Source organism: Ciconia boyciana, chromosome 3 (assembly GCF_034638445.1).
Source record: "Ciconia boyciana chromosome 3, ASM3463844v1, whole genome shotgun sequence".
NCBI lineage: Eukaryota > Metazoa > Chordata > Aves > Ciconiiformes > Ciconiidae > Ciconia > Ciconia boyciana.
The window spans coordinates 6,760,939-6,779,134 of NC_132936.1; the positions used below are offsets into that span (position 1 = coordinate 6,760,939).

An 18,196-nucleotide genomic window follows, 5' to 3' on the forward strand; every position below is an offset into this window, starting at 1 on the left:
CTATGCCTGACAGCTCTGAATGGATGAAAAATGCAAGATCCATAAAACCCCATGCTCATGGCACTTCCAGGGTGACAGCTGAGAAGTGTCAGAGACTGCGCACGCTGTATGTGTCTGCTTTGTAGGGTGGCTATGTCTCTCGAAACGTGAAAGGCTTGGCCAAACACATGACCAAGGATCCAAAAAAATGTTATTGTTGCTCTTGGAGGACCAGACAGGTTGAACCAGATGTTTCAGTATCATTATTCTTCCTTGCGTTTTTCTCTCTTTATTTCCTCCTTGCCTAGAAAGTTCCACTGAACATAGGAACGATTTTGTATGGAAGCCAAAAGCTGAGTTCATAATACCCAGTAAAATACCCATACCTCTCAAGAAACAGAAATGAACTTTGTACCTTCCAGATCTGATTGTAATTTCTACTCATCATCAAAATACTTCTCAAGGGCAGTCTGTGAATCAAATAAATTACAGAGACTGTACTGTTATAATGGGTTAAAAGGTTCCTGTCAAGTTCTCTCTCCCAGTTTGTAAAGCCATTATTGGTTTTGATAACCCTGAAATTCTGAAATTGAAATCAGTGTTCTTATCAGAGTGACTCTCTTACCTTAAAACCACAAAAGCCTTAATAGCAGGGAAGGATTGTTTGTACCAGGAGTAACATTTTTATTCATATCTTCCTTTAAGGCTACAGTGCAGCAGTTCACCAAAATCCAAACCAGGGTTAGTTTGAAATCATCCATCAGCAGAGAAAACTTTTTTAAAAATAACCAAAACAAAACAAAACAGAAAATGCATAAAAAGAAATCCCAGAGTGCATAAAAATCTTGCACCTCCCTGGGATAATTTCCAGGATAATTCTGTCCAAAGGAGAGAAGGGCAGCTACACCCTCCCGACAGCAGCGACTCCCGGGCTTTGGACAGAGCACACTAAATCAGCAGGATGACTGCTTGGTCCTGGACAGCCAGGCTCTCTGACTGGCCGATTCATTCAGGGATAGTAAGTTTGGTGCCAAATCGTGCCATGGCTTTTAAACATACTCCTAATACACACCTAAAACTCTCCGAAACTGAACTGTTGGAGATGACAAAGGGTTCACAGGTTCCTTGCATGTCTGCTCGCTGCACCAGGAGACCATAAGTGTACCAGGACTAACCTCTTCTCTTTGTGATAATCCTCTAACAAGAAATGACCGTAAGGGGCCCTACAAATACTTTGATGCTGTTAGTCCTTGAACTGTACCTTGGCTGGTAGGGTATCCCTGAGACATTGCAAATACACCGTCACTGTGCCTGGTCGTGCACAACACTCAGCTCCTAATGGGAGGAACAGGCTGAGAGCGTTCGGTGCATTTTATGCCTTTATGCCTTCAGCTGGCAGATGGGAATATGTCCAATGTCTGAATCAGTGAGTGTGGAAAATCAAGACCTTTGAGAGCTCTCTGTTGTTTCTTACATTTGCAAGCACCTTGTCCTGGTTTTGGCTGGGATGGATAGAAGTAATTTTCTTCATAGTAGCTCAGATGGGGCTATATTTTGGATTTGTGCTGAAGACAGTGTTGATAATACAGGGATGTTTTAGTAACCGCTGAGCAGTGCTTACACAGAGTCAAGGCCTTTTCTGCTCCTCACCCCACCCCACCAGCGAGTAGGCTGGGGGGGCACAAGAAGTTGGGAGGGGACACGGCTGGGACAGCTGACCCCAACTGACCAAAGGGCTATTCCACACCATATGGCATCATGCTCAGCATATAAAGCTGGGAAAGAAGAAGGAAGGGGGGGACATTCGGACTGGTGGCGTTTGTCTTCCCCAGTAACCACTACATGTGATGGAGCCCTGCTTTCCTGGAGATGGCTGAACACCTGCCTGCCCATGGGAAGGAGTGAATGAATTCCTTGTTTTGCTTTGCTTGTGTGCGCAGCTTTTGCTTTCCCTATTAACCTGTCTTTATCTCAACCCACGAGTTTTCTCACTTTTACTCTTCCAATTCTCTCCCCCATCCCGCTGGCAGGGAGTGAGCGAGCAGCTGTGTGGGGCTTAGTTCCCAGCTGGGGTTAAACCATGACAGTCCTTTTTGGCACCCAATGTGGGGCTCAAAGGGTTCGAGATAACGACAGATTTGATTGGAATGTGCTAGATCAAATTTATAGCTGTTATTGATGTTTAGCTATTAATTGACAAGCTCCTGTGCTTGCCATGGGGCTTGCTTGCCTTACTGTATATTAGAGTCTCGTTAGTGGCTCCTTTTTGCTTCGCTGCTTGCTGTGCTGCTGTACTGCTGAGGATCTTACTGTGCTGTGCCTGGGAACATTTTGATAACAGCAATGGCGATGCGCCTGGGCTGGCAGATGGCCAGGGCATCGCTGCTGTTTCTGTGCTGCTGTCCTGGACAGGCTGGAACTCCAGTGTGAACTCGAGTCGAAGGGACTGTGACCTGCGGATGAGTCCACGTGGGAGCAGGACGCCCTGAAGCATCTGTGGCCGTGAATAAGTCCACACCAGACCAGGTACATCTTGAAGTGTCTGTGGCTGTGGTTATGTCTGTGCCGCAGCAGGTATACCTCTGAATGGACTGTGGCCCAAGGATAAATCCACGCTGGAGAAGGTACACTTCAAAGTATCTCTGGCTGTGGATAAGTCCTTGCTGCAGCAGGTACACCCTGAAACATCAGTGGCTGTGCATGAGGTCATGCTGGAGCACCTCAAAGTGTGTGGCCATGGATAAGCCCATGACAGAGCAGGTACTCCCGTGGAGGGACTGCAGCCATGGGTAAGGCCATGTTGGCGCAGGTTTACTTCTGAAGAGACTGTGGCTGTGGGTAAGGCCATGCTGGAGCAGGTACATCTCTGAAGGCATTGTGGCCCATGGAGAAGGCCATGCTGGAACAGGTGCACCTCAAAGTGACTGTGGATGAGTCTATGCCGCAGCAGGTATACCCCTGAGAAGACTGTGGCTCATAGATAAGGCTCCACTTGGAGCAGATACATCCTTAAGGGACAGCAGTCTTTGGATAAGTCCAAGCGGGAGCAGGGGCAAGGGGAGGAGTTCATTGCAATGTTAAACCTGATGGTCTGGTCCAAAGGGACCAGGGGTGGAGATTGTAATGGGAATACCTTTAAATTGTTGTAAACCCAGGAGTTGAGTTGCATGTTATAGGAATTACTATAGCAGGAACCACCTGAACCAGTGGAGGACAAGCCTTACAAGAAGCAGCGCAAGTGCAGCAGTGACCTGACCTGAGCTGGCTTTGGTGCCCAGTAACTCCACGCAACACACCACCTCTCCTGTCCTGAGTGACCACCATAAGAGATGGAGCCCAAGGTCATGGACTAAATGAACTCAATGGACATTTTGTGGACATTTCTGGACATTTTACAGACATTTCACAGGGGTGGTCCATAGACTAAGGGAATAATATCTGTGAATTATATCAAAGGATGGGAAGAGGGGGGGTGGTTAATGAGGATGTACTGGATAGTGTGGGACCTGAGCATGACGTAAATGGTATGGAATGAAGGGTGGAGAACGTACTGGTTTTGGCTGGGCTAGAGTTAGTTTTCTTCATAGTAGCTAGGATGGGGCTATGTTTTGGATTAGTGCTGAAAACAGTGTTTTCACAGGGATGTTTTAGTAACCGCTGAGCAGTGCTTACATAGAGTCGAGGCCTTTTCTGCTCCTCACCCAACCCCACCCCACCAGCGAGTAGGCTGGGGGTGCACAAGGAGTTGGGAGCGGACACGGCTGGGACAGCTGACCCCAACTGACCAAAGGGCTATTCCATACGGCGTCATGGTCAGCATATAAAGCTGGGGAAGAAGAAGGAAGGGGGGACATTCAGAGTGATGTAATTTGTCTTCCCAAGTAACTGTTACGTGTGATGGAGCCCTGCTTTCCTGGAGATGGCTGAACACCCGCCTGCCCATGGGAAGGAGTGAATGAATTCCTTGTTTTGCTTTGCTTGCATGCGTGGCTTTTGCTTTCCCTATTAAACTGTCTTTACCTCAACCCACGAGTGTTCTCACTTTTACCCTTCCCATTCTCTCCACCATACCACCAGGGGGGAGTGAGCGAGCGGCTGTGTGGGGCTTAGTTGCTGGCTGGGGATAAACCACGACACACTTTCATGTTTTCTCTAGATGGGTGTTTGGTGTGACTGTGGTTGAACACTTTGTGAAGTAAAGCCTTACACCTTTTAAGGAAAAGCTCTTGCACACCTGAGCTGACGAACATATCCAAAATATTAATCACTCAATACCACAATGACTCCTTGCAGAAATTACTGTCTGCCAGCTCACTACGCATTCTCCTACTACCGTGATGATACTACCATCTTTAGATTGTCAGAAACATGGATTAATACATATCTTGATATAGAGTATTTCTAAAGCAGGAAGATTTTTTAAATCAAATGTACTTTGGACCATTCCTGTGGTTTGTTTGCTTTCTAGACTGCACTCATCCTGACCAATGCAAATAGAGAGTTGTCCTCTGAAATCTTGTTTGTATCCTGTTTTGTTTTCCATGTATACAACATATCTCCTTCAAATTAACTTGCTTCATATTAGGCACTACTCTTATTCTCAAATGCAAGGAATGTACATCCAAACACCTCTTTCCACCAGAAACAGAAAGAAGCCATAAAAGTTCTCTCATCCTCCCATATGGATTTTAATGGTCTGTATGTAAAAGCACCATTTCAGTTTAGTCATATTCAAGTATAGGGGCGCAAGACTGCCAGAAAAAGCTAAATATACCTTCCATCAAGGTGTCATTTATACAGAAGCACTTTGCTTCTCCAGCACACAAAGAATTAAAATTAACCCAAGTTACAACAAGCTGGGTTAAGCACAGAGCAAGTGCTACCTCCCGATGCTCACTTCCTCGAAGCTGCTGCTGCCAGCGTCTCGCACTACCATATATCAAGCCTTTTTCTCTGGCAGCCTCTTCCAATTCCTTGTCAAACAAGTTTAGAGAGGGAATTGCTGCGGGAGACTTTCAGTGTTCACAAAAGGCCTGCTTACACAAACTGCAGATCTGATTAAGGTGGCACCATCTCCCCAGTGGACCTCACCGCTCCTCAGCTCGGCCCGTTCTCAGTCTGCTTGTGTCCTGCCCCAGATTTGGGGGGGTTTAGTCTCAATCAAGCATCTTGCAAGAACAAACATTCCTTCACAGAAAAATATCTCTCAGATCCAGGTTAGGGCACCGTTAGAAAAAGAGTAAAATCACTGGGGATGATAACAAATAGGTGTGATTGATAAGCGCTTAACCTGCCTCTGCCATAGCAGTTCAGCTAGCTGTGTCCTGGTGGTGCCCAGCCTATCTGCATAGCTCAGGAGATAGCTAACCTGCATTAGGTTACAGCACGGCTCTTGTGTTTACAATCATCTCTCTACTTGTCTTTCTAAGGCTCCTGCTCTCCTGGTTGTTAAATAGAAAAAGGAAATAGAGCAATTGTGTAACACCTTTCTTTTTTTAACCTGAGACAGAAACTGCTTTTATTAGAGACTCTATGGCTGGTAAAAAACAGTCCTTTCTGGATTATTTGTGCCTGTGGAAGATGCAGTTTCCTCCAGGCCACATCTACTGCCCTACATTTTTCTCACTGATCTCTGAATTTTCTGGCTGTGTGTTCATTTAAGGATGCAGGACAGAACTCTTTTCCTTGAGTGAAGTATTAGCTCCACAAAAATCAAATGATGAAATGCTCATTGACCCCAACATCTCCTGCTATTACAACTCGCCTCAAGTGTGGTCCAGTATATTTAGATTTGCCACTGTCCCAGTACCTCGTACTCATCCAGAAGTTGTTCTTCTTTTCAGCCTTAAAACAGAGTAAGTGCCTTCTTTGCAGATTCTCTCCTGGATCAGCCTTCCTGTTTATCTCCCTTACTAATATCCTATTCTTTTAAATTTCATGCTCCAGAAAAGTTTTCACCTGTTTGTATTTCTCTTATATGCTCCTATTTTTCAACTTTCAGCTCGTCTCTTGTTTGGATGTTCTTCTCTTTTTTATTTTCAACTTCTGAGCCGTATAATTGAATACTCTGGTTACATACTTTACTATACAACTTTTTAGACTTTTAATTAAATAAATGGCACCTTTCCAAAACATCAAGAATTGCAATTTTTCATCCTAAATGGAAAGTCTCCAGGAAGATACCAATTAATTCTTTTGCTCCAGCTCTGCAAGTTATGAGTTCTATGTGAGAGTCTCTATGCAATTCTGTAATATGCATTATGCAGGAAGTCACATTACTAAAAATGTTCTTTCTGGAGTTATAAATCTTCAGGTGATGGCACGGCTCAATTGAATGCAGTGCAAATTTTTTCCAGTAACTTCTGGATCCAGAACTTCATACAATGAATCTGGGCAATGACCTTCACTTTAACAGCTGATGCAGTCAAAGAACCATATATCACAAACATCCGTATCAGCCTCAATAAAACAGTGTGGGCACTAAAACAAATCAGCAGCTAAAAGTTTGCATTCCAAAATACACTTGTGAGGACCGAGTGCCAAACTATTCCACTAACCTATTTTTTAGCCCACAGACATCTCCGTTAAACTCACTTTCATAGAAACAACTTGCAAGAGGAAAGGTATCTGGATGCACAGACCCATGCAGGTCCATTTTAATACATTAAGCTCGGCACAAAGGATCTACCGGGCATTTATGAACCAGAAATTCTTGTAAAATCTGTTTGCTAGGGAAAAAGACCTCGATGCTGGCTCGGTCAGAAAGGCTGCACCTGAACTGACTGGTTTTGGAAGATGTGTGAAGAGGCCATGTGTACACATCATGGATGTTGCTGACATTTCAACTTACAGCCCAAAATATTCATCAGGGAGTACAAACCAATTATATACCCTCAACTTGACAGAAGGGAGGGGTTGGAATTTGCTTTCCCAATCATTCAGTACTCTGTTTGCAAAGGGTCTGATGTAACTCCCGCATATTAATAATAATCCTATTGACTTACAGGGATGGTTTAGGCTCAGAGAGACCAAACACCTGCATTTTATATGGGCATAGTGGATTTCAGCCTCGACATACATAGAGGCTTTGAAACATGCTCTGAACATCAAAAAACCTGAGCTTTTCACTAGGACACAGTTTGCATGAAGTTTGCTATTTATAAGGTTGTTATTAATGGGTTTATGGGTTCATTGAACCCATAATGGTCCAATTAATGGGTTTGAACTGTGCCACTCATTTCAATGGTAAGATTTTCATAGACCAAGACCAACAGTCGTACCCAATTTGAAACATTTTGAAATCCTACCATATAACAGGTGTACTTATTTTGCTATATTGTCATTAAATCAGTTTCTGTTCTCAGTTACCCTTGTATAAAATCAGAATGACCTTTGGGCTGAGGAAACTGAGAGTAAAAACTGATTTCGTTTTCATTTTTTTAGAAAAAAAAAAAAAAGAAGTATTGCAGGAAATAATCAGAAGACTACCAGCTTATCTCAATTCTTTTTGTTTTATGACCCGTTAGTGTTTCAGACCTCTGAAACAGCCTCTGCTGAGGTACCAAATCATGGTACCCCTCAGCTCTTCATGCTCTCTTCCCAAAAATGGAGAAGGAAGTCAGGATTCTTAGAGAAAAATCTAAAGTCTAAAGCCAAAGTCTGAAGTTAGGGGACTGAACATTGCAGGCAGCAGGCTAAGAATAACAGGACAAACTCACAAGGAGACAAATAACAGTAAAATACAGGAACTCTGACCCTCCCTCCACAACATTACCTAATTCTAATGTCACGAAGAAGAAAGCAGTGTGAACGTGTGTGCAAGAGATAACAGGCTGTCAAAGCACCGCTTCCACTCAGCGCCAGAAAATTAAAGTTTGATTATTCAGTAGAAGCCGAGCTGATCCAAGAGTCACACCAGTGTCCAGTTCACAGTGCAACTTACCTTCACAAAGAGCTCAATTTCAGGGTCCTTTCCTTCCCCATTAGCAGGAACAGAGTCTGTCATTTTTCACCCCCAAGGCTACCAGCTGATCTCCTGCTATTAAGTGGCAAAAGGATGTTTCAACTGCACAGTGGGTAGGTTTCCCTTCCAAACAGCTCTCACAAAGCTTTTAAAACATCATTTGTAATGATAAAGCTCGAAACCAGCGGAGAAAACAAGTTTGCAGGTTAATAAATAAATAATAGTCATAAAAAAAAGGCAGGCAGCAGAGAAGCAGTCCCTGTTACGGCTGTGTAGTTCTTCAGAGCAACAAGTGCTGCTGTGCTCTGGTACAGTATCCTCATCTGTCAGAGCTGCAGTTCTCGCTGCCTGCCCAAAATAGCCCAGAGCATAAAAAAAGAGGGTGGGGTTAACTCACGGGGGAGGAGACAAGCTCCTGGTACCTACGGCAGGATCAGTCTCTCAGCAAATAATTCTGCTCTTCCCCGTTTTCAGCGTTTCTGTTGTTCCCTCCCTTATTCTACAGCCGGGAGCACCAGTGATGGGGAAGAAGTAAGGTCCACAGCAGGCTGGTTTCCTTGCTTTAAGCAACAGTGATGCTTTTTCCTTCTTTTTTGAAGGGTGCTTGTCCTGCTTCTAGCTGTTCAAAATCCTAATATTGTTATTTCTAAGGAAAAAAGTGCCTAATTTCTTCACCCTGTGCATTGGCTATTGCATCGGTGCAAGGAGTGTGCAGAAAAGCAGAGCTCTGCCTCGGCGGAAACGCCTGTGTATGTGGTGCAAAGCAGTATAGAAGCCAAAACCAAATATTCTTTGGTGAGAAAAGCACCCATGGTGCCACCACTCCTGGTAGAGTTCAGGAGCAGAGGAATGGGGATGGGGTTATGCAGGAGAATGAAGAGCTTCAGGGCCCTGGGAAAATAAAATATTTGGGTCCCGTAACTATTTCTCAGTGTGTTCCTCGGGGTGCTGGTTGTAGAGGGGGGACAGGAGAGTGATGATTCACTGGGGTGGCGTATGGAAGAAAACTTTCAAGGGCCTCAGCCTGCTATTGACATACTGCCGTCATCTATACTCCCTTCCTTTGCCCTGCATTCCTTGTGTGACTCAGAGGTCACCACACAGCAACCCTAAGCAAGAGGTGGCACACGACAGAAAGGCCTGACACAGCTAAAAGGCATGGAGGAAGGGAGTGCTGGCAGGGGAGGGGAGAGCGGACAAAGGCGGAGGGGTCGGGTGGGACCTCCTCCTCGCTGCCATCATTGCCTGGAGGGACTTCGTGCCCTCCTGCCCTCGGGAAGCCCCTTCCTGCACCTCTGCCCCCCCTGCCCTCTGCTCCTGTTTCGGGACCGCCGCAGCTCCGGCTCACAGGCTGTCGGCAGCTCGCTCTTCACCTTCCCCTTCTAACACAGGGAGGCCTTTTGGGTACGGTTTTGACATGATCAAACACTCATCTTTCCTGAAAGTGCTCTCAGCTGTGTGCTTTTGTGATGATCTTTAATTCCCTCCCGTGACCTCTAGGCATTTGACACAGGTCCAGAGCAGTAGCAGCCAGCATCTCCGTGGCTCTTTGGGTAACCTTTACGGGAATTTCCCACGACAGCTGTTTCGTGCGCGCTCCATGAAGCACTGAAATGGTTAACAAGTAAATCTCATTATGCTGTTGCAACTGTAGTTACAACATAATCAACATTATAATTAGTGTAAAAGTGTGCTTATGGTTTTAGATCTAATTAGCACTCATTCAAATAACTGGAAGGTTAACTATAAGAGAATTAAGTGTTATTACTCCTTTGATTTCAAATTTTTATATGTAATTTTTGGACTAGGCACATTAATTACCAAACATTTATAGTATAATTATTCTTAGGCCTACCGGCAAACTTCCAAGGACATGGACTAAGTGTAGTTACATGTGGCAAAAAGAATCTTTGTGCTGTAATTATGTATTACAGTTATGAAAGTCTGCCAGAAACATAAGTGTAGTCACCATATCTCTAAAATGCATCCCTAAATAACATATTATCAACTACATGATTATAAGCTTTTGGTTTTGCTGAAAAATTGTTTTGTTTTAGCACCTCATGTGACAACATAATTTCCCTTTAATGAGGGCTCCTGGAAACAACGGGAAGTGGGTCATCTTGACTGAGGTTACCTATAGCTCCAGCCTCATTGAAAACACTGTTTTGATATAGGCAAGTGCTTTGGACAATTTATATCCCAGGAGCGCATATATCAGCACTGGAAGAGAAAATACTGCCAGCTATGAGAACAGTAAGGAGGTAATACTGCTAATGCTAAACCAAAATATTTAAATAAAATCAGCATTCAAGATATCGGCACTTATAAGATGTGATGCCTGTGACCTATTTAGATGTCTATTTTAGAATGAAAAAAAGTAGAAGTGCCTACTTTTTTCCACTGGTAATAAAGGGAGCCCAGGGTAACAAATTCAGATAATGACATTATAATGGTCAGACAAATCCCGCTGTAATTATTCAGTAAAAGAAATCTGTGGCTTTAGTGACTGAGTTCTATATACATGTCATCTCCCACTTCAGAAGCTGTGCATGCCTTGCGCTTCTGAAAGTTAAACTCTAGATGTAGCAACTTCGGTAGAGACTCAACGTGTCAAAACATTTAAATCCTTCCTTCTCAATTACTGTCTGGGTTTAGTGGTGTATTATAATTAGTTTGCAAGACAAAGATTATTGTGCTGAGGCTCAGCAAAGCAGAAGGGAAACCGTGCAATACAGAGAAAAGGAGCTAAGATGCCCTGAAGTCATTTCCTTCCTGACCCAGATATAAACTACTGCAGGAATGGGCCAGACTCCATCTGGTTCAAGATGCTTCTGGGCAGCAGTGCCCCTGGAAGGTCCCTTCCCCACCTGCTTTCACCCATGAGGCACCACCTTGCACTCATCCCCTGCCCCAGGACTTGATATGGGGTGCTCAGAGGCTACAGAAGCTGTAATGTGCATACCATATATCTGGTATTCCAGCTGTGCTGGAATAGATATCCACAGAGAGAATAACCCAGCTCACCTCAAAAAAACTGATTTTCAAATATCTCCCTATGGAACCCCTAGAAAAGACCAAGCAAAACAGAGTCCTTGTTCATATAAATGCTGTGGTTTTTAAAATATATTCTTAAAGCTTGATTTAAGATAAACATTGTAGCAGGCAGTGAGCAGGAGGAACTATATATATATATATATGTATATGTACTACTTCAGAAATCTATTCATGCATTTAGTGCTTTGCTGTCATATAAAACTGACTTATCACTTACATCTGGGTGGAACCTTTTTGACTATAATGGTTATTATTGTCCACACGGCTCTGTTTTGTGTTATGAAATCAGCTCTTTCTTCAGCCAAATTAAGAGTAAGATACTGATAAATAATTAGTACACTCTCATTTTACTGCAAAGAATGAATCGCTTAGTTTGGCCTATCATTTTCTCAAAAGTCAGAAGTAGCAGAGGCTTTGAGTTACATACAAGAACATTAGACACTGAACTATGAACTCTTCATAAGCCAAGTCATTATAGTTTGAGGTTTATGAGATATATAAATGAATATGAGCACGTCATCCCATTAATAAAAGAAGAGGACAGCTTCAGAAAAGGAACCACGACATCTCCACATAAGACCTCTATTGTAGGTGAACTCTGATGCACTATCAGCTTTCACAAGCCTGATCCAAGCTTTGCTTCCAGCAAAGATTTGTCCTGAGGGGGTGAATCGGAGGCCAAATATCCAGAATGTAATTCTATCGTGGAGTTCTCCAGCAGACCGCTAAGTTACCAAGAAAGATCAGGGCCCAGAGCGCATCCATCCCCCGATGCTCGCTTGGTGCTGCCACCCAGCTCACTCTGTGAGAGCAGGGCATTACAAGCTTTATATGACACAGGTAATGTTTTTCATGTTGTGAATAAACGTCCATTATGTATGAAAATAAGTAAAATCTTGGTGCAGCTGCAGTAAATGGTATTTGGGGCTATGATTTTACCTGGGAATTATTTAACTGCTTAGTTGCCTAAAAAATCACAACTAAGCAGCAACTAGGTAGTGAACCAGCATGTCTGAAAATATATGAAATATATGATTATGAAAATATATCTTCTGGGGACAGTTCTGAATTACTGGTAATTTGCAACTGCATTTATTGCATGCTAGTAGCTTCAACATGCTACTTGTTTAAACAAGTTAACAAATGCAACAAATCAATTCAATAGTTGTAATTTCCATTTGAATTTCAATGCATCACTATCAAAAGGGATTTGTCTCAGATATTTGGGGTCAGACTGTATGTTCCCCTCCCAGATGTACAAGACGTGCAAGGAAATACAAAGCTCTTCTCATCAGCCTCATGCCGAGGTTGGGTGAGCAGATATTTTCCCTCAACTCCAGAGGTGTACAGTGCCTCAAAACCGGTTGGTTTGATGGAAGAACTGTGATTTTGTTCCTTCTTATAAATTGTGCCACGCTCAAGGGCATGGAACAAAAGACATCAACTGATACAACAGGCGTACAGCCTGAATGTCCCAAGAAACCGGACGGGATGGCAAAACTTATGCCAGAAAACTTTGCACTCCCCTTAACTGGCAAATTTTAGATAGCTTGCTCTACATCCATCCCCCAGACATTATGAATCTGTCATAGCCATGAGTTACAGCAGCTCTCCTTTACCTTATTATGAAAATGCATTATTTTGGCTCTAAACTTCTCTGGATGAAACTCAGCTGTTTAATAGAACAGCAGATCACTAGAATCAACTCAGACAGGAGTTTTGCAAAGTAAGTTCTAGTCCAAAAGCATGTAATTATTTTTATATATAATTATGATTTCACATGGATGCAGTATCCAACTTTGCTGTAACATTAATAAGCATTAACAACTTCAAGCAAAAAACCCACTGCTGTTCAATATGAAGAGGGATTTCATTATGGATAATTATCTCAGTGCTCGCCTTGAGACAGTCACAGCTAACCATCCATGGGGAAGTGGCACTTAAAAGGTACAAAATTATCTCCTAATACTCTATTCAGTAGAAGAGGCTTCTAGAGGGCAGCCGTTTATTTCTTTATTTTACTATCATTCCTAAACTGTCATTTCAATTATAAACAAAAGATACTTCCAAATGGGACTGAGACTGCTCTGGAAAGTAGTCTTGTAGGGGATACAATGGAGAGCATTACAGATTGTCACAGTCTGTGGACTACATGGATAATGTAGCTGATGAAAGGAGGAATGTAGATATCCTCAGCCCTTGCTTTTCAAAAGAAATCCTCCATACTGTTAGGTGTTATGAAGAAAAATAACACCAGGTAAGTGTGTTGTTGACTCACTGCTGTCACAGAACTAAAATTACATGATTTTACTTACAACTCTACAACAGAGTAACACATATCCCTGTCTTAACTTACAAGTGTTCTTAGTGCAAGTCCCTATTTAGATGATTTCTCTTCATTTCTTGGTATGCTTCTGGTCATAAATTAAGTCTAAATTAATTAGGATTTGAAGCATGTACAGGCAAACTAGGATTAAATCCCCCCAAGCAAAAGACCAGCACAAAACACACTACTCCAATCCCAATTTATGAATTATTATTTACAGAAAGTGTTCAAAATGGTATGTACATCTCATGCAGATCTCAGGCTATGTTTCAATTCCCCCCAGTAAATAAGGCCCAAAGCATGCACAATTGCTGCTGATTCCATTGGATACATCTGTGTTTCACTCTGTTGTTTAGCAAACAATTTGGCTGAAAGCAGAAATTACATTCTATACTCTGATGCACATTATTTCTAAAAGATGAAGCCTTCAACAACTCAGTTTGAAATTCCTCGTGACTCAGACTAGCTCCCATAGGTTCAAATGTTGGCATCAGTGACATTTAGCTGTGCCAGATGAAGCCATAAAGTACCTGCACAGCAAGTTACGTGCGTGGATCTGCACAGCAGATTACAGGATCCTATGTGGTGTATGTTACTATTTGGCTTAAGAAAAGGGCTTTTGGCTTTTGGCTCCCTGATAAACCCATGCTTGTTCAGTATGAAATAGCAGGGATCAACATCTTTATGGCAGCAAAGTTTAACCTCTGCATAGATTATGGTCCACTTCATCAATGGCAGTGCTGTATGCCTGGGTTAAGGCAGCTGGCTGACCTTGAGCCTTACAGTGAACTGTAGAACTCTTCCATTCTCCTTAGAAAATTGCCTTCATTCATTTTTCATTTCACCCTTTGGTACTTCTGTGATAAAGTTTCCATAAAGTTTGCCAGTGAACAAGCTCACTTTCCTTAGTGCATCACCTCAAGCTGTTATTAAATGAATGGTGGGTTGTTGGTTTTTTTTTTTCCCCTTCTTTCTTCAACGTACGAGTTCAACGTCTTGAAGCACCTGACGCTGACTTGGTGATATCTCATTTTAGTTTTTCTTTGCTTGAGGACGCTTTTCACTGCAGAGTTAATGCAGACAACCAGGATGAATCAGAGCAATGTGGTAAAGCACAGATGTGAATGCCTCTGCTGCTACTACACTTTCAAGTTAGTAGATTTTCACAAGTGACTGCCATGTGCAGGTTTTTAGGACTTTGGAGACCGCATCCCACATCTTTAAATGGAAGAGGGTGGTGGCAATTCTTAAAGAAGAGCTTAGCTTAAGACTGAAAGTAAATCTTAGCATGAAATTCAGCTCTGAGCACAGAGTCTGAATAGCGATGGGGTCTCAATTAAGTCTGTCAGAATTGGAAACACTGGGTAGTCTAACTAGAAAGACGTAAGATTCTTTTCCTCTTAAATGGAAGATTTTCCAAATATTTGTTCATCCTTTCCTGAACATAGTGCATGTGGCAGGTATAAATTTCTTAAGGAAGGTGTGAGCCCTTTGTGACTGCCTTTGCAGTCTCGCTGCTCTGACCTTGGTGACAACTATGATACAACTCTAGAAAATGGACTAGGTTTTCCTGGGAGACCTCCATCAGTTAGGAAAGTGCTAATGAGATATAGAGCCCTTTACTCATTATTAGCAATTTCTACCCTTTCCTACCCATGCAGCAAGTGATGGTTGATGCCAGTCTAATTCATAAATACATATAAAGGTAGCTCATGATGTTGAGAGAAAGCCTAAATCCCCCTGCAGAGGATGGCACCAATAAGAGACTCTCAGATTATCTCTTGGCTACATGTTAACACAGAAAATTGACTTTCAGAGAGGAAAGGCAAAGAGTTCAGAAGGGTGAAGTAGGTGTGCTGTAAGGATTGACTCCTCTCGGCTCTATCTCGACTGGGTGGAAGCCACTGTGTGGCAGTTTCTACCACAACTGCTCATGCTGGGTCTCCTGAACAGAAAGAGAAGACTTTAGTCTACGGAACTACCAGACCAACATCCTCTGCAATTATCTCATTTGCCATGAGAGATCTCTCAATTAAAAAAATAAACTAAAAGGTAATTGAATATTCTTATGAAAGGGAAAATGGCTAAGTAGTTATAAGTGACCTTTTCAGAAAATTAAGTGTATCGAATCAAAACTGGAGGCAAGTTAGCCAGGTCATCTGTCAATCTTGCAGGATATTATAAACCTTGCAGTATATTATTATAAACCAGAAAAAAAATTAAAATACTATAACTAAACTGAAAGGAAGTCCAGCCATACAAATTCCATAGTGAAAAGCTTCATAAAATCAAAGAGGAGGACTCAGAGCAACCAGAATTAATACATGAAGCAATAGTTTACTATTGATAGGGCTGATACTGCCACCTATTTTTAAGACTTCCTAATGCTTTCCCTGATTACACCCTGTTTTCAAGTCAATGTAACTTTTGCCAGACTTTAAAAGGGGAGCTCTTCAACACAGGTGTCTGCCTTCTTTATTGATCCAAAGCACTTCAGACATCCAAAGGTTTATCTTGCAATGCCATCTACCACTGAAGTCACTGTTCCCCCAAAGTCTACAGTTTAAAACAGAAGACAGGCAGAGCTTGAAAGGGAACAGAAATGCGAGGAAGTGGCCTGATTTCCCTGGAATCAACAGCAAGGCTAAGAATAGACTCCTGAACTCCTCAATGCCAGCTTAATCAAACCGTTGTCAAATAAAAACACATTTGTTTTTCCAAGTGTTCAGAATTCCATTGTCACAGAGTATGCTCCCTATACGGGTGATTATGTGAGTATATATACAACATTATTGTACATAAAAATACAGATATTCTGCAGGCACACTTCCAAAGACATTCCACCGGCCCACCTGTCACGCTCTGCTTGGAAAACCTGCTTGGAAAATCTGGCCCTCAGTTTGTGCCTTTTTTTTTTTTTTTTTTTTTTTTAAGTAGGACTTGGTTACTTCCCCCATGAGTCAGAGAGTCCAGTGTGTGCCTTTATTTGACAGGTTAATTGTTAAGTGGAATTAAGCAGCAGAATGTTCTTTGGTCACATATTTGCAGGGACTTGGAGAACACCATCTCCTCCCTCGCTGGCAGTCGAGGAGGGAATGCCAGGGCAGCTGTGCTGCTTGCTGGGCTTTTATACCCCTGCTATTTTTAGCTGTTATCAGCCGCCGTGCCCAGGGCCAATCAGCGCCCGATGCCTGCAAGAAACTCTGCTCCCGTCCAAACTTCATTCTCTGCAATCTCACAGGGAGGAGCCAAACAACTGTGAATTTGCTGCTCTGAACTTCTGCTGTTCGTTATACGGGCTCATTAACACACAGCAAGGCGCTAGCACACCAAAGTACAGGAATAGTTAGGACCACGGTGAAGCTACTGATGGAACAGATAAGCACCCTGTCTACATTTGGTGAAAATAAGTAAATTTAAAGTGCCTCATAAAGTCTAATAAAGCATGCAATCCTGCAGTATGATATATAAATAAAAAACAATCTGTGTCATTTTTACAAAGGTGTTCTTTTTTATGTCACCTTGTAACTATGCACTATGTAACGAGAAACTACTTATTGCTGATTATTTACAAACCCATGCGGTCAACACAGAAAGGGAAGAAAGACTGGTGCCTCTTCAAAATAGGCCACATGGTGTATAACATTTTTAGTACTAAACAAATATACTGGACAAATGTCCAGTATCTTTTCACAGAAATATGACCTTCTAGTAACTTTAGGCTTTGAGATATTGAAGGTGGGGTTAGACTGCTCAAACACAGACCTCCAGGGCCACGTTAGATGCCCTGGGGTATCCTGCTCAGCCTCCAGCAGTTGCTTTTCACAGGATCAGACCTCTTAAATGTTACAGCAGCTGAATCACTTCCCCAGCTGAGAAAGCTGCTCTCTCTGATAGTATTTGGTCAGGTTTCAGAGTGACCAGAGTTCCCCATTAGTTGATCTACAACTTAATGACTGATCTCCCAAGAAATTTAGACTGGACAAATTCCTTAAGACAGTCTATATTGGGTCCCTGGGTGTTTAATTCAAACAGATTGTCTCTAAAGTTTGTGAACTGCCATTTCTAGCCAAAGTAAGAATTACTCCTTCTCCATATTCAGCTTCTATTCCACCATGGAAACAAAAGAGAAAAGCAAGCAGCTCAGACCAATGTTCAAGAAATTTTCTGTCTGACAGACAATCATTAAAACAGACTTCATAAATTTTACACAGATGAATCCCCAAATCCAAACAATCTTCAAACTGCATGTACAGAGTATGCATCAAAGTATCTTGAGTAATGTCCTGTCTGCACTGAATCAGTGCAGTACTCTTACTAATTTCAGCATGGCTTACATTTTCAGCCCGAGTATGGTACTATCTAGAAATATCCCTGAAATCTCACTAAGACCCACTGAGCAGACAGCATATTAACTGTGATCCACATTGAATCACTTAATTAAAAATCCTTGCCCTATAGCCCTTTATCATATTCATCTGAACTGACAAGTTTAATTTTCTTTAGTCCCCAAATGACAGAGACTGAAACATTAGATAATGAAATGAAAATATAGCAATTAGTTTCTTATAGTTTCATACCTTACATCTAAATTTATCTATGATTTCTCTATGTGATAACATTTTAAATTAGTTAACCTCTCTATCTTCATAAAGCAAAGGATAGCATTTTAGTGTTGTCCATTGAACTTCCTCTTACTTAAAAACTATGATTCTTCTCTAAAGGTTCATCAGCTTTTAAAAAAAAAAGGCTGCTTTCTATTCTTCCTTTTCCCAAAACAGTGAAGTACTTAAGTAGAAACATAATTTTATTAATTTAAAATTATTGAGAAAAATGCAAATGAAACTTTTTTTATCCTAAAACATTAGGCA

The 18,196-nt window shown here is 42.1% G+C and overlaps 1 protein-coding gene across 3 annotated transcripts in view; it reads right to left on the reverse strand.

The window, feature by feature from the left end:
* CLIC5 (chloride intracellular channel 5) overlaps positions 1-18,196 on the reverse strand; it is an 86,805-nt gene that overhangs the window by 48,717 nt on the left and 19,892 nt on the right. Inside the window, exon 1 of one of the 3 annotated variants that reach the window (XM_072857765.1) lies at positions 7,922-8,068. The exons of the other annotated variants lie outside the window; for them this stretch is intronic. Within the exon in view, the coding sequence (XP_072713866.1) occupies positions 7,922-7,984 (63 nt within the window). The 5' untranslated portion in view covers positions 7,985-8,068. Of the gene's footprint in view, positions 1-7,921; positions 8,069-18,196 lie in introns of those variants that run through there. 3 annotated transcript variants of the gene reach the window in all.